This window comes from Stegostoma tigrinum, chromosome 46, assembly GCF_030684315.1.
Source record: "Stegostoma tigrinum isolate sSteTig4 chromosome 46, sSteTig4.hap1, whole genome shotgun sequence".
In the NCBI taxonomy this organism is placed as follows: domain Eukaryota; kingdom Metazoa; phylum Chordata; class Chondrichthyes; order Orectolobiformes; family Stegostomatidae; genus Stegostoma; species Stegostoma tigrinum.
In genome coordinates this window covers 145,173-162,904 of record NC_081399.1, presented here as the reverse complement: position 1 = coordinate 162,904, position 17,732 = coordinate 145,173, and the positions used below count along the sequence as shown (strand labels likewise).

General features: G+C 51.1%; 1 protein-coding gene across 2 annotated transcripts in view; it reads left to right on the top strand.

The window, feature by feature from the left end:
* Nucleotides 1-11,320: 11,320 nt before the first annotated feature.
* Nucleotides 11,321-17,732, top strand: part of LOC125449565 (beta-crystallin B1-like) — a 33,979-nt gene continuing 27,567 nt past the window's right edge. For both annotated transcript variants that reach the window (XM_059642750.1, XM_059642749.1), the window contains exons 1-3: nt 11,321-11,422; nt 14,684-14,748; nt 15,942-16,060. In XM_059642750.1, coding sequence (XP_059498733.1) covers nt 14,734-14,748; nt 15,942-16,060 — 134 coding nt within the window. In that variant the 5' untranslated portion in view covers nt 11,321-11,422; nt 14,684-14,733. The remainder of the gene's footprint in view (nt 11,423-14,683; nt 14,749-15,941; nt 16,061-17,732) is intronic.

The window sequence follows — 17,732 nt, the reverse complement described above, 5'->3', positions numbered from 1 at the left end:
GCAACTGCTTGTGATTAACTGAATGGATGAAAAAAATTGTCCCTTTTACTGTACGATAAACAAAGTGGTAAAAGACAGGGAAAGGCCTCAACTTCAACTGCAATTCAGAGCCATTCAATGAGATAAAGAGGTAAAGCTGAAAGTCTCCATCTTGGCTGTGTTGCCTACGCCACGATTCCTGAGTGGATTGAGCAATGACACTCATGTCTCTGCCTGTACCTGAACCACTGATGGTGGAGTCACCGCTCTCTTTGTCACTGGGCCCACCTCAGTGATGGGCTGCTGATGCTGGCTCCTGTGTTCGACCCACAGTCACCCTACAGTCAGGAGACCCTGTCTCTGGGCCTACCACAGCCAGGAAACCCCTGCTCTGGGCCTACCACAGCCAGGAAACCCCTGCTCTGGGCCTACCACAGCCAGGAAACCCCTGCTCTGGGCCTACCACAGCCAGGAGACCCCCTCTCTGGGTCTACCACAGCTAGGTCACACCATCTCTGGGCCTACCACAACTAGGACACCCCTGCTCTGGGCCTACCACAGCCAGGAGACCCCTGCTCTGGGCCTACCACAGCCAGGAGATCCCCTCTCTGGGTCTACCACAGCTAGGTCACACCATCTCTGGGCCTACCACAACTAGGACACCCCTGCTCTGGGCCTACCACAGCCAGGAGACCCCTGCTCTGGGCCTACCACAACCAGCAGCTGTCGCTGCCACCTCCCCGATAATCTGGCTGAGGGGGTAGCCTTATAGTGGTTTGTAAAATCATGAGGGGCGTGGACAGGATGGATTGTCAAGGTCATTTCCCCCAGGGTGCGGGAGTCCAAAACTAGAGGGGCATTGGTTTAGGGTGAGAGGGAAAAGATTTAAAAGGGATCTAAGGGTCAACTTTTTCACACAGAGGGTGGTGCGTGTATGGAATGAGCTGCCTGACGAAGTGGTCGAGGCTGGTCCAATTACAACATTTAAAAGGTATCTGGATTGGTCGATGAATAAGAAGAGTTTAGAGGGATATGGAGCAAATGCTGATAAATGGCACTAGATTATTTAGGGTTTTTTGGTCGGCATGGACCAGTTGAGCTGAAGGGTCTGTTTCTATGTTGTACAGCTGTATGACTATGGCTATGGGCCTAGCACAGCCAGGAGATCCCTGCTGTTGGCCTACCACAGCAAGGTCACCCCATCTCTGGGCTAACCACAGCCAGAAGATCTCAATCTGGGCCTACCACAGCAAGGAGACCCTGTCTCTGGGCCTACCACACCTCCATCGCCTCACTGACACCCAGGTCTCTCATCTGTATCTGGAGCACAGGGCATCGAGCATTGCCAGGATCTCTGTGAGTAACCTGGTGAGATGGGGGGGCTCTGATTGGAACGTGAGTGTCTGGAACCTGCAGGCACAATCTCAGGATGTGGAGTAGGCCATCTCGGACTGAGATGGGGAGAAACGAGTTTTCTGAGAGCGTGAGGGAACCAGAATACACCCTAGAGTCTGAACCACCCAGTTCCTTGGAGAGAGAGGGAGATAGAAGGAGAGGTAGAGAATTTTTCCATACTGAAGGACAAAGCAGGAATATGATGTTGGGGTAAAGGATCTGATTTGATAATGTTGAAAACATGTGGAGACACAATCTGTGAACATTGGATGAACTTGGAAATTCATTCCCTACTGAAGATCAGAAGTCCAGAATTCCAGTCTGGTGATCCAGATCTGACCTCTGCACCACCATCAGGTAGGCCAAGAGGTGGGACCAGGCCAAGTTACAGGCCCAGACCTACCAGACAGACTCCTGCTATCTATGGCAAAGTCTTACGGGATACAAAATGAAGCAGTTCAAGTTCACAGCAAGTCCCTCCCAATACTCAGTTTGAGCAGAATACCAGCAGCATGGTGATGCTTGTTCCAACCTGTTCCCTCTGTTCCCACTGCAGATGTCAGACCGGTCTTCCTGGGAGGCAGCCCACAGAGAGCGACAGGCCAGGCGGTGTCCCCGGCCGATCTCGCATGGACCAAATGGCAGACGCATTACCTACATCTTCAACCTCCCCCTCCTACAAACTAAAGTCCCCACCTGACAACACAGTGTGAAGATGGAGGCCAGGCAGCATGAGAGAGGCTGAGGTTTACACTCTTCATCAGACCTGGGGAGGGGGGATAGGGAGGGGAAGTTAGGTGGGCTGGAGGTAAGTGGATTCAGGGAAGGGGTAGTGGAGTCAAGTGGGATGGACAAGTGAGGAAGCAGATGGACAGGTAATGCCTGTAAAGGATCAAGGATATGGAGATAAGAGGGAGAGTTGGACATGGGATGGTTACATTTTGAAACTGGTGAATTCTACGTTTAGGCCATTGGGCTGTTGGCTCCCAGGGCGGAACGAGGTGTTAAATATAAACCGAAAGAACTGCAGATGTTGTAAATCAGGGACAAAAACAGAAGTTGCTGGAGAAGCTCATCAGGTCTGGCAGCATCTGTGATGGAGAAAACAGAGGTAACATTTCAGGTCCGGTGACCCTTCCACGGAACCAGATGTGAGGTATTGTTCCTCCGGCTTACACGTGGCCTCATTGTGGCACTGGAGGAGGCCCGGGCCGACAGATTACCCAGAAAGTTGTTGGGGGTGGAGGAGTATAAGTAGTTAGAAACTGGAAAGTGTTGTTGATTATCGTGTGTGGAACGCAGTTGCTCAGCGAATCAGTTCCTGAGTCTGTGACTGGTCTCGCTGATGTAGAGGAGACCACATCAGGAGCAACAGGTACAGTCAACCAGGTTGGAGGGTGTGCAGGTGAATTCATGTCAGATTTTGAAAGATTGTCTAGTGGCTTGGATGGAGTTGAGGGGGGAGGTGTAGGGGCAGCCGTAGCACCTCCTGCGCTCCCAGGTTAAGGTGCCGGGGACGGTGGGTCTAGCGGGAGTGTGGAGCGAACGAAGGAGTCACAGAGAGCACGGTCCCTACAGAACGCAGATAAGGGTGGGGAGGGAAAGGTATCTTTGGTGGTGGGGATGGGTTGCAGGTAGTGGAGGATGATGTGCTGGATGCAGAGTTTGGTGGGGTGGTATGTGAGGACCAGGGAACTCTGTCTTTATTTTGTTGAGGGGAGGGGATTCAAGAAGGCAACCTAAGAAAGCACATGCGATGTGCCTTAATAACTACTGTCCAGTGGCTCTGAGCTCAAGAATCATGAAGTGTTTCGAGAGGCTGCTCATGGCTTATATCAACTCCAGTTTCCCAACCTGGCTTGATCCTCTACGATTTGCCTCCTGTCATAAGAAGTCCACAGAGGATGTCATACCCCTAGCCCTGCACTCACCCGCGAAACATCTGAATAACAAAGTCACCTGTGTCAGACTCTTGTTCATTGACTACAGCTCCATCTTTAACTCCATTCTCCTCTCCAGACTGATTTCCAAACTCCATGACCTTAGTCTCGGCTCCATCCTCTGCAACTGGGTCCTCAGCTTTCTGACCCGTGGGCCCTAATCAGTGAGGTTAGGGAACTGCACCCCCTCCACAACACTGGAGCCCTCCAAGGATGTGACCTCAGCCCCCTCCTGTACTCCCTGTACACCCATGACTGTGGTGCAAAATTCTGAACAACTCCATCTACAATTTCGCTGGCAATACCACCGTAGTGGGATGATATCTAACAATGATGAGTCAAAATACAGAAGGGAGATAGAGGGCTCGGTGAAGTGGCACAATGAGAACAGCCCCTCTCTCGGCAAAACTAAAGAACTGCTCATCAACTTTAGAATGAAAAGAGCAAAACACATCCCCATCAACGTCAACAGAGCAGAGGGTGACAGGGTGAAGTGCATTATGTTACTCAGAGTGATGATAACCAACAATCTGTCCTGGATTTCCCACGTAGATGTGACAGTCAAGAAGGCACAACAATGCGTCTTCTCCCTCAGGCTGTTCAGGAAATTTGACATGTCCATAAGGACCCTCAGCAACTCCTACAGATGCACCATTGAAAGCATCCTGCCTGGGTGCATAATGGCCTGGTATGGCAACTGCTCTGCCCAGGGCTGTAAGGAGCTACAGAAGGTGGTGTGCACAGGCTAGATCATCATGGAAGCCAGCCTTCCATCCATGGGATCCATTTACACGGCTCGATGCACACACCAGCAGATTCAGAAACAGCTAAAAAATTGCAGCACGCTGCTGTGCAGAGGCACTTGGGTGTCCTTGTGCATGAATCGCTGAAGGTGGGACTGCAGGTGCAGCAGGTAATTAACAAGGCAAATGGAATTTTGTCTGCCATTGCTAGAGGGATGGAGTTTATAAACGGGGAGGCTATGCTGCAGCTGTATAGGGTCCTGGTGAGGCCACACCTGGAGTACTGTGTGCAGCTTTAGTCTCCTTACTTGAGAAGAGATATACTTGCACTGGAGGGTGTGTAGAGGAGATTCACGCGATTGATTCCAGAGTTGAGAGGGATGGGTTATGAGGAGAGACTGAGTAGACTGGGATTATACTCATTGGAATTCAGTAGGATGAGGGGAGATCTTATAGAAACATAAGATTATCAAGTGAATAGATAAAGTGGAGGTAGCGAGGTTGTTTCTGCTAGCAGGTGAAACTAGGACTAGAGGCCATCTCCTCAAAATAAAGGGAAGCAGATGTAGGACTGATGTCAGGAGGAACATGTTCACCCAAACGGTTGTGAATCTGTGGAATTCCCTGCCCAGTGAAGCGATTGAAGCTACCTCACTGAATGTTTTTAAGGCAAGGCTAGATACATTTTTGAAGAGTAAAGGAATTAACGGTTATGGTGAGTGGGCGGATAAGTGGAGCTGACTCTCACAAAGATCAGCCATGATCTTATTAAATGGTGGGGCAGGCTCGTGGGGCCAGATGGCCTACTCCTGCTCCTAGTTCTTATGTTATGTTCTTTCCTGCTGTTGTTAGGCTGAGGAATGAACTCTCTAGCCTCAAATAACACGGAGTTTGCTAACACAGGCCCGGATCAGATTTGTCCTCGGCTGCTTTGGGAAGCGAGAAATGCAATTGCTTCGCCACTTGCGAAGATCTTTGCATCCTCGCTCTCCACTGGAGTCGTACCTGAGGACTGGAGAGAGGCAAATGTAATTCCTCTCTTCAAGAAAGGAAATAGGGAAATCCCTGGCAATTATAGACCGGTAAGTCTCACGTCTGTCGTCTGCAAGGTGTTAGAAAGGATTCTGAGGGATAAGATTTATGACCATCTGGAAGAGCAAGGCTTGATCAAATACAGTCAACACGGCTTTGTGAGGGGTAGGTCATGCCTTACAAACCTTATCGAGTTTTTTGAGGATGTGACTAGAAAGGTTGATGAGGGTCGAGCTGTGGATGTGGTGTATATGGACTTCAGTAAGGCATTTGATAAGGTTCCCCATGGTAGGCTCATTCAGAAGGTCAGGAGGAATGGGATACAGGGGAACTTAGCTGCTTGGATACAGAATTGGCTGGCCAACAGAAGGCAGCGAGTGGTAGTAGAAGGAAAATATTCTGCCTGGAAGTCAGTGGTGAGTGGAGTTCCACAGGGCTCTGTCCTTGGGCCTCTACTGTTTGTAATTTTTATTAATGACTTGGACGAGGGAATTGAAGGATGGGTCAGCAAGTTTGCAGACGACGCAAAGGTCGGAGGTGTCGTTGACAGTGTAGAGGGCTGTTGTAGGCTGCAGCGGGACATTGACAGGATGCAGAGATGGGCTGAGAGGTGGCAGATGGAGTTCAACCTGGATAAATGCGAGGTGATGCATTTTGGAAGGTCGAATTTGAAAGCTGAGTACAGGATTAAGGATAGGATTCTTGGCAGCGTGGAGGAACAGAGGGATCTTGGTGTGCAGATACATAGATCCCTTAAAATGGCCACCCAAGTGGACAGGGTTGTTAAGAAAGCATATGGTGTTTTGGCTTTCATTAACAGGGGGATTGAGTTTAAGAGTCGTGAGATCTTGTTGCAGCTCTATAAAACTTTGGTTAGACCGCACTTGGAATACTGCGTCCAGTTCTGGGCGCCCTATTATAGGAAAGATGTGGATGCTTTGGAGAGGGTTCAGAGGAGGTTTACCAGGATGCTGCCTGGACTGGAGGGCTTATCTTATGAAGAGAGGTTGACTGAGCTCGGTCTCTTTTCATTGGAGAAAAGGAGGAGGAGAGGGGACCTAATTGAGGTATACAAGATAATGAGAGGCATAGATAGAGTTGATAGCCAGAGACTATTTCCCAGGGCAGAAATGGCTAGCACGAGGGGTCATAGTTTTAAGCTGGTTGGTGGAAAGTATAGAGGGGATGTCAGAGGCAGGTTCTTTACGCAGAGAGTTGTGAGAGCATGGAATGCGTTGCCAGCAGCAGTTGTGGAAGCAAGGTCATTGGGGTCATTTAAGAGACTGCTGGACATGTATATGGTCACAGAAATTTGAGGGTGCATACATGAGGATCAATGGTCGGCACAACATTGTGGGCTGAAGGGCCTGTTCTGTGCTGTACTGTTCTATGTTCTTTATGTTCTATGATCTTGCCGAGTGCAAGCCCTGTGCAATGAAGCCTGTATGTCTCTGCCTAAGTAAAATCTTAAAGAACTGCGGACGCTGTAAATCAGGAACAAAAACAAAGTTTCTGGAAAAGCTCAGCAGGTCTGGCAGCATCTGTGAGGAAAAAAAGAGAGTTAACCCTCAGAAGGGAGGGTCACTGGATGTGAAACATTAACTCTGTTTTTCTCTTCACTGATGCTGCCAGACCTGCTGAGCTTTTCCAGCAAACTTGTTTTTGTCTCTGTCTAAGTAATTTTGATCTGCGCATCCTTTCTTACTATCTGCCTGTACTGCTCGAAAGCTTTTCACTGTACTTTGGTACTAGTGGCAATCAATCAATAAAGCAACCAGGAACAGGAGGAGTCCCCTTGGCCCATTGAGCCCATACCGTCATTCAACGGCTGCTCTGATTCTAATCTCCCCACCACATTCCTGTCTATCCCCTGGTAACTTTTCACTCCCTCAGGCTTTAGGAATGTCTCTCTCTCCACCATTGATGTAGGAAGAGGTTCTGCATCCACTGCTCTTTGAGGAAAGGAATTTTAAAGCCTTACAACCATCTGTGAGGAAAAAAAAACACTTCCTCATCTCTGTTTAAAATGGGAGCCCCAGTATTTTAAAACTCTGACCTCACCCTCCAGCCCCGCCACATCCCCTTTCGAGATTCTCCCCTGAGGGGAGACATAGAGTTAAAGAATTAAACAAGTACAGAAGAAATAGCTCTTTTACCCATTGAGTCTGTCGTATCAAAATTTCAACTCGAGGTCCCACTCTGGGTCCATTGTCTTCATTGTTATGACAGTGCAAGTGCTTTTCTGTACCGCAGCGACGTCCCATATTCCTCCCTAACTCCCACATTAACCTGCTCTACCACCCTCAGGGATCTGTGGGCTAACACCCCAAGATCCCTCTGCCCCTCTGAGCTTCCCAGTGTCCTGCCATTCACTGAGTTCTTCCTTGTCTTGTTCCTGCTTCCAAATTATATCACCTCCTATTCCTCACAGTTAAACTCCATCTGGCACAGATCGGCCCATCTGACCAACCCGTTTCTATCCTCCTGTAACCTTACACCTTCCCCCTCTCTGTCACCCTCCCAGACAAGCTGTGTGTAATCCACAGATGTACTTCTCATCTCCTCTACATTCCCATCTCCATCATTTCTGAATATCATGAATGATAATGAACCCAGAACTGATCCCTGTGGGACATTACTGCAAACCGGGCTCCAGTCACACACACAGTCCTCGAACACGCTCTGCCTCCTGTCACTCAAACCCATTCTGGATCCAACTTGCCGAGTCACACAGGATCCCATGGGGTTTTACCTTCTTTATGGAGATCCAGCGTATGGGATCTTGTTAAAGGCCTTGCTGAAATCCATATAAACTACTTCAACCCTCCCCTACACACTTGGCCACCTCCTCAAAACACTCAATTTAATTGGTTAGGTAGGCTGTACCTCTGACAAAGCCACGCTGACTTTCCCTGATCAAACCTTGTCCCTCTGAGTGGAGATTAGTTTTCTCCCTCAGAAATTTCTCCAATAATTTCTCTATCACTGATCTGATACTCCCTGATCTGATACTCCCTGATCTGATACTCACTGATCTGATACTCCCTGATCTGATACTCACTGATCCGATACTCATTGATCCAATAATCACTGATCCGATACACACTGATCTGATAATTACTGATTCGAGATTCACTGATCTGATACTCCCTGATCCGAGATTCACTGATCCGATATTCCCTGATCCGAGACTCACTGATCTGATACTCACTGATCCGAGACTCACTGATCCGATATTCCCTGATCTGATACTCACTGATCCGATACTCATTGATCCAATAATCACTGATCCGAGACTCACTGATCTGATACTCACTGATCCGAGATTCACTGATCTGATACTCCCTGATCCGAGACTCACTGATCCGATACTCATTGATCCAATAATCACTGATCCGATACTCACTGATCTGATAATCACTGATCTGATACTCCCTGATCCGAGACTCACTGATCCGATATTCCCTGATCTGAGACTCACTGATCTATCTCTACCACCTTCTTGTAAAGCCGAACCTCATGAGATGTCCTCCAGCTCTTTGGCACCTCCTTGTGGCCAGATAACAAAGTGTGGAGCCGGATGAACACAGCAGGCCAAGCAGCATCTCAGGAGCACAAAAGCTGACGTTTCGGGCCTAGACCTTTCATCAGAGGTTACCTTGGATTCTCCAGAATCTGCAGTTCCCATTATCTCTTGTGGCCAGAGATGGTTTATAAATTAGGGTCAGTGTCCTTGTAATTTACTTCTCTTCCGACAGCAGCCTATGTTATAACTCACCTGGATCTGGGGAGTTGTCCACCTTTAAAACCTCCATTCCCACATGCTGCTCATATCGATCTGCTGAAGAACTTCACCGTACCCCTTCTCAACCTCTGTACCTATATCCTCCTTCTCCAGACAGATGTAAAGGTTTTGATTAACACTTTAACAATATTGTCGGGCTTCAATATGTGAGGAAAACTCCTTCCCACATCTACCCGATCAAGCCCCTTCAGGACCTTATCTGGTTCAGTTCAGTCTAACCAAATCTCATCAGATCCCATCCCCTTTCCTGATTACTTGCTGTACCTGTTCCTTCACCAGAGCATTGAGTCTGTTCCACCATTAAGTGGAATATTAGCCAAAGACCGCTCTAACTAGTGCTTTGGCTGTGAGATCCTTCAAGCCCATATCTGCCTGATGGTGACTTCAGGAACCAGAATTCAATCTCATGACGCTGATCACCACGTGTGGAATATCTGCACAAGCAACTTAATGGGAATGGCTGATCTCTCTGTCCTCAACTCCACCTTCCTGCCTTTTCCCCATAACCCTCAATTCCCTTCCTTATTAAAAGGCTGCTCTCCCTCAGCCTTGAATGACCCCACCTCAACAGCCATCTGCAGTCGAGAGTGGGTTTCCCATTGTGAGCAAAACTAGAATGAGGAGCCTTAGTTTTAGGATATGTGTTGACTGATCCCAGACAGAGATGAGGAGAACAAAGTGTGAAGCTGGATGAACACAGCAGGCCAAGCAGCATCTCAGGAGCACAAAAGCTGATGTTTCGGGCCTAGACCCTTCCCTCTGATGAAGGGCCTGAGATGCTGCTTGGCCTGCTGTGTTCATCCAGCTTCACATTTTGTTATCTTGGATTCTCCAGCATCTGCAGTTCCCAATATCTCTTATCAGAGATGAGGAGAAACGAGTAGTCTCAAAGGGTCACATCTGTGGAATTCCATCCCCCATAGAGTGGTCGATGTTGGGGCACTGAATAAAGCCAGGGAGGAGACATATTTTTAATGAGTGTTATATTAAAGTGTAATGGGGAGTGGGATGGACAGTGAAGTATAGGCTTGGATGAGATTTGCCATAATCATATCAAATACCAAAACAAGCTTGAGCAGCTGAACTGTTTACTCCTGCTCCTGGCTCTTCTGTTCTTAATATAAATATTTGTGTAAAGTGCAGCAAATCTCCGTGACAGATTTATATTATGTTGCAGGCACAATATTCGGAAAAATGATTTAATGAATGACCAGATAATACTTGAGGTGAGGACTGAGAATTTATGACACTTTTTTCCCTTTAAGGATATGACTTTGGAACAGACAATCCAATTCTCTGCACTGGCAGAAATTGGTACTTAGAATAATTGCTACAGTGAGGAAACACCATGGATTGTCTGAAGTGGTCATGTGAGTGAAGCCCCTAAATCATAGATTCCTTACAGTGTGGAAGGAGGCCATTTGGCCCATCAAGTCCACATTGACCTTCCCAGGAGACCCACTTCCCAACTCTAACTCCATATTTCCGATGACAAATCCTTATCGCCTGCACATCTTTGGACTGTGGGAGGAAACTAGAGCAGACAGGTACAGAGAGAGAGTTGAAAGCCCAGAGACAGTTGCCTGAGGCTGGAATCAAAGCCAGGCCCCTGGCGTTGTGAGGCAGCAGTGCTAAGCACTGAGCCACCATGCCAGCACACTTTGCAAAACTGTATTTCATTATAGTTAGTACTTTTACACAGCGAATCAATGTGGCAGAGCACTACTGGGGAGCAAAGACAGGACAGATGTTCCTTCATCCATGCCAATTTCTGTACAAACTCATGAAGAGATGCAACTTCCATCATGAAATATTTCTCTGTAAGTTTGGTTGGAATAAGAGCAAAGGATTTTTCCAGCTCGACCAAAGATGTGACTTGGCAATCACAGCCAAGCTGATCATGAAGTGAATGGAACTTTGCTAGTTGCCTGGCTACAAGCTCCCCGTAAAAAAAATGGATCCTGGACATTTCTGGGATCCAATGTATCGATTTCTGTAAACGTACAGCAAATCCCACTCAGAAAGGGATGTGAGGTGTTTCTTTGTCAGCTGGGAAGGGGTACAGCTGGGAGGTAGACCTGAGCTGACCAGTCGTTGCTGTCTGGAATGTGTGGAGAATATTAACATTTCGCTGACTCTGGGCAATGCCACTCTCTGAGGAGCTGAGTACTCAGATATTTCAGGTCAGATCTGCTGCCACATGCAGTTTCTGTGTGAGTGGCTAATCCTCAGGGGGCAGGGTGGGAGGAGGGGAGGAGGGAGGCGGTCAGTGAGCTCCGAGCTGCCGTTCCTGTGTGAATGGCTAATCCCCAGGGGGCAGGGGGCTGTGTGTGTGTGTGTGTGTCTGTGTGTGTCTGTGTGTGTGTGTGTGTGTGTGTCTGTGTGTGCGGGTGGGTGGGGGGGGGGGTAGGGGGGGAGGTGGGGGTGTGGTCAGTGAGTGAACTCCCAGCCGCTCTATAAAAGGAAACAAGTCAACGGTGGATTCGATCCTGGAGCAGATGGACTGAGCAGCAGAACAGCAGCACTCGGTAACCACTGCATCACCCTCACCCTCACCCTCACCCTCACCCTCACCCACACCCACACCCTCACCCAAACCCTCACCCACACCCTCACCCACACCCTCACCCTCACCCACACCCTCACCCTCACCCTCACCCACACCCTCACCCACACCCACACCCTCACCCTCACCCACATCCACACCCACATCCACACCCTCACCACACCCACACCCTCACCCTCACCCACACCCACACCCTCACCCTCACCCACATCCACACCCACACCCTCACCCTCACCCTCACCCACACCCTCACCCACACCCTCACCGTCACCCACATCCACACCCACATCCACACCCTCACCCTCACCCACACCCTCACCCACACCCACACCCTCACCCACATCCACACCCACACCCACACCCACATCCACACCCTCACCACACCCTCACCCACACCCTCACCCACACCCTCACCCTCACCCACATCCACACCCACACCCACACCCACACCCTCACCCTCACCCACATCCACACCCACACCCACACCCACATCCACACCCACACCCACACCCTCACCCTCACCCACACCCACACCCTCACCCTCACCCACATCCACACCCACACCCACACCCTCACCCACACCCTCACCCTCACCCACACCCTCACCCACACCCTCACATTCACCCACATCCACACCCTCGCCCTCACCCACACCCTCACCCACACACTCACTCACACCCACACCCACACCCTCACCCTCACCCACATCCACACCCACACCCACACCCTCACCCACACCCTCACCCTCACCCACACCCTCACCCACACCCTCACATTCACCCACATCCACACCCTCGCCCTCACCCACACCCTCACCCTCACCCTCACTCACACCCACACCCACACCCTCACCCTCACCCACATCCACACCCTCACCCACACCCTCACCCTCACCCAAATCCACACCCTCACCTGCACCTACACCCTCACCCTCACCCTCACCCGCACCCTCACCCTGACCCTCACACTCACCCTCACCCACACCCACACCCTCACCTCACCCTTACCCTGACCCTCACCCTCACCCACACCCTCGCCCTGACCCTCACCTATACCCACACCCTCATCCTCAACCTGACCCTCACCCTCTTCATAATCACCCTCACCCACACCCTCTCCCTCACCTTCAGCCCTCACACTCACACTCACCATCACCCTCAACCTCTTCACCCTCACCCTCACCCTCCTCATCCTCACCCTGACCCTCACCCACACCCTCACCCTCACCCGCTTCATCCTCACCCTCACCCTGACCCTCACCCTCTTCATCCTCACCCTCAGCCACACCCACACCCTCACCCTCACCTTCACCCCTCACCTTCACCCCTCACACTCACACTCACCATCACCCTCAACCTCTTCACCCTCACCCTCCTCATCCTCACCTTCACACTCACCCTCATCTTCACCCTCACCCTCCTCATCCTCACCCTCACCCTCCTCACCATCACCCTGATCCTCACCCTCACCCACACCCTCACCTTCACCCTCACTCACACCCTCGCCCTCTTCACCCTCACCCTCCTCGCCCTCACCCTGACCCTCTTCACGCTCGCCGTCAACCACACCCACACCCTCACCCTCACCCTGACCCTCACCCTCACCCATACCCTCACCCTCACGCCACCCTCATTTTCACCCTCATCCTCACTCTCACTCTCACCCTCACCCTCTTCACCCTCACCCCTCCCTCTTCACTCTCACCTTCACCTTCACCCACACCCTCACCTTCACCCTCACTCTCACCCTCGCCCTCTTTACCCTCACCCTCCTCGTCCTCACCCTGACCCTCTTCACCCCCGCCCTCAACCACACCCTCACCCACACCCACACCCTCACTCACACCCTCACTCACACCCTCACCCACACCCTCACCCTCACCCTTACCCACACCCACACCCTCACCCTCTTCACCCTCACCCTCCTCACCCTCACCCTCCTCACCCTCATCCTGACCCTCACCCTCACACTCAGCCTCATCTTCACCCTCACCCTCTTCACCCTCACCCTCACCCTCACCCTCCTCAGCATCACCCTCCTCACCCTCACCCTGACCCTCTTCACACTCACCCTCAACCACACCCTCACCCACACCCACACCCTCACCCACACCCTCACTCACACCATCACCCACACCCTCACCCATACCCACACCCACACCCTCACCCTCTTCACCCTCACCCTCCTCACCCTCATCCTGACTCTCACCCTGACCCTCACCCTCGCCTTTACCCACACCCTCACCCTCACACTCACCCTCATCTTCACCCTCACCCTCCTCACCCTCACCCTCACCCACACCCTCACCCTCACCCTCATCTACACTCTCACCCTCCTTGTCCTCACCCTCACCCTGACCCTGACCCTCACCCTCACCCTCATCTTCACCCTCACCCTCCTTATCCTCACACTCACCCACACCCTCACCTTCACCCCTCACTCTCACCACCCTCGCCCTCTTCACCCTCACCCTCCTCGCCCTCACCCTGACCCTCTTCACCCTCGCCCTCAACCACACCCACACCCTCACCCTCACCCTCTTCATCCTCACCCTCGCCCATACCCTCACCGTCATGTCACCCTCATTTTCACCCTCATTTTCACCCTCACCCTCACCCTCACTCTCGCCCTCACTCTCACCCTCTTCACCTTCACCCTCACCCTCCTCACCCTCACCCTCTTCACCCTCACCCTCAACCTTCTCACCCTCACCCTCCTCACCCTCATCCTGACCCTGACACTCAGCCACATCTTCACCCTCACCCTCACTCTCACCCTCTTCACCCTCACCCTCACCCTCATCCTCCTCACCCTCACCCTCACCCTCCTCACCCTCACCCTGACCCTCTTCACACTCGCCCTCAACCACACCCTCACCCGCACCGTCACCCACAACCTCACTCACACCATTACCCACACCTTCACCCTCACCCTTACCCACACCCACACCCTCACCCTCTTCACCCTCACCCTCCTCACCCTCACCCTGCTCTCTGATCCCTCACCATCCTCACTCTCCTCACCCTCACCCTGCTCTCTGATCCTTCACCTTCCTCACCCTCCCCCTGCTCTCTGACCCCTCACCATCCTCAGTCTTGTCATCCTCACTCTCCTCACCCTCGCCATGCTCTCTGGTCCCTCACTACCGGGTTCCCACCCCATTTTCCGTTCGGGTAGCCAATGTTGATCTGGTGTGTTGACCTCAGGTTTTGCCCTCTCACAGGAAGCACGATTGATGCAAAATCAGCTCAAGCCAAGACCACCCAAGTGGAAATGGTGGAATACAAGGTGAGCTTACGGTCAATCCAACTTACTACGGCCACTCGATATACATCTCCTGGTTTATTCCAGATCAAGAATCTCTTCCAGCTACAGGGTTAGATACAGAGTAAAACTCCCTCTGCACTGTCCCCGATCAAACACGCCCAGGGACAAGGTCATCATGAGGTTAGATACAGAGTAAACTCCCTCTGCACTTTCGTCCCATCTAACACTCACAGGAAAAGGAACAGCACGGAGTTAGATTCAGAGTAAAGCTCTCTCTACACTGTCCCTCCATCAAACACTCCCAGGAAGAGGAACAGCACGGTGTTAGATACAGAGTAAAGCTCCCTCTGCACTGTCCCCCATCAAACACTCCCAGGGACAGGGACAGCACGGGGTTAGATACAGAGTAATTACTTACTGTGCAGTTTTATGTCAATGATGCTGACTCACACATGGATGTGTAACCAGGTGAGGGATGTTTTATATTGCAGTGTCTCTCCTGCATGTTGACCCGCTGCCTTTGTGGGGCTGCTGTTTTTCTCAGGCAGGAGGGTTTTCTTGTACCTGATTCCAGCCTCGTCACTGCTGTCTCAGACTTAGCTCATCCTGGTCTCGATTTGAATCTGATCCAGCTTGAGTGGGTATTGGAGCTGATGCAATGCCATTCAGCCCCTTCCCCAGCCTGTTACACAGGGGGACAGCAGGAGGCCATTCAACCTCTTCCCCAGCCTGTTACACGAGGGGACAGCAGGAGGCCATTCAACCTCTTCCCCAGCCTGTTACACAGGGAACAGCAGGAGGCCATTCAGCCCCTTCCCTGGCCTGTTACACAGGGGGACAGCAGGAGGCCATTCAACCCCTTCCCCAGCCTGTTACACAGGGGGAACAGCAGGAGGCCATTCAACCCCATCCCCAGCCTGTTACACAGGGGGCAGCAGGAGGCCATTCAGCCCCTTCCCCAGCCTGTTACACAGGGGGACAGCAGGAGGCCATTCAGCCCCTTCCCTGTCTGTTATACAGGGGAACAGACGATGACCATTCAGCCCCTTTCTCAAGTCTGTTACATGCAGAACAGCATGAGCCCATTCAGCCCCCTCCATGAGCCTGTTACACAGGAATAGGATTATGAATCAGTTCCCCATGCTTCAGCGAGAAAGTTGCTTGGATTGTATCTTGCTGTGTAATCTCCACAGTCATTCCCTTTTCTCCCTCAGATGAAGATCTTCGAACAGGAGAATTTCCAAGGCCGGTGTGTGGAGGTGACTGGAGAGTGTATGAACGTCTGCGACATGGGCTTCGAGCGGGTTGGCTCAGTGCGAGTGGATTGTGGACCGTAAGGCCCCCCATTCTCAGGCAGTGGGAATGGTGGCGGTGGGGGAGGTGTGAGGGGTTGGGGTTAGGGAGTGGGTGAGGAAGAGATCTGTGAGTTACATGGGATGGGATGGATGTAAAACATGAAAGAAATAAAACATTCACAGCTCACATCAGCAGACAAATGATGCCACACAACACTGCCACCAATAAAAGACAATCTAACTACCATCCCTTTACATTCAATGGTGTTACCATCACTGGACCCCCACTACCCACATCCTGTGGGTTACCATTGACCAGAAACTCACCTGGGCCCAACACATAAACGCAGCGGCTGCAAGAGCAGGTCAGAGGCTGGGAATCCTGCAGCGAGTAACTCCCGTCCTGTCTCCCTCCAAATCCTGTCCTACCATCAACAAGGCACAAGGCAGGAGGGTGATGGAATACTCCCCACTTGCCCCTGGATGGGGGCAGCTCCAACAACTCAAGAAGCTCGACACCATCCAGGACAAAGCAGCCCCCGCTCAATTGGCACCACATCCACAAACATCCCACTCCCTCCCCCGACCGACGCTCAGTCACAGCAGTGTGTACCGTCTACAAGATGCTCTGCAGAAACTCACCAAAGACCCTCAGGCAGCACCTTCCGAACCCACGACCCACTTCCATCCAGAAGGACAAGGGGCAGCAGGTACATGGGAACACCATCCCCTGCAAGTTCCCCTCCGAGCTACTCACCATCTTGACTCGGAAATATATCCCCATTTCCTCAGTGTCGCTGGGTCAGAATCCCTGGAATTCTCTCCCTAAGAGACATTGTGGGTCAACCCCCAGCACATGGACTGCAGCAGTTAAAGGCAGCTCACCCCCACCTTCACAATGGGGCAACAAGGAATGGAGAATAAAAGTATTGTCCCATGTCACAAAAGTGAGTGAAGGATATTGGAACTGCTCCTTGATTCTTCTCATTTTACCTGTATAACTGGCACCTGGTATCGCAGGACCTCCTTAGTCACTGCCTGCAACTTGGAAAAAGGCCCTTTTATTCCCACTCTCTGTCTCCTATCTGTCAGCTCATTCCCAATCCATACATCCCTATGGCCGGGGTAGCTATTTCGAGGTGGCATAGGTTTAAAGTGAGTGGGGATAGACGTCAGAGGTAGGTTCTTTACTCAGAGAGCAGTTGGGGCATGGAATGCATTGCCGGATAGTGGAGTCAGCCTCATTAGCGGCATTTAAGCGATTATTAGATAGGCATATGGATGATAGTATAAGGTAGGGGTGGAGGTTAAATTGACTTCAGGATTAGGATAAAAGTTCGGCACAATATCGTGGGCCGAAGGCCCTGGGCTATGTTCTCTGTTCTATTCCCTCCAGTCCCATGTGCTTTAACATTTCCCTGGAATCTCTTATGAGGGACATCATCACAAACCTTTTGAAAATCCAAATTCCCTCCATCCGCTGCTTCCCCCTTATCTATTCCAGTAGTTACATTTCCCCTGAAACACCAGAAGTTCATTACGTGTGATCTGCCTTTCAGAAACCCGAACTGTCTTTGGCCAATCTGCACATGCTTTCCAAATGGTCAGTTATCCTCTTTTTCATAACAGAGTCCTGAAATTTGCCTGTTACTGATGTTAAACTAATTGCTCTGTAATTATCTGCTTTATTTCCACTTCCTTTTTAAACGT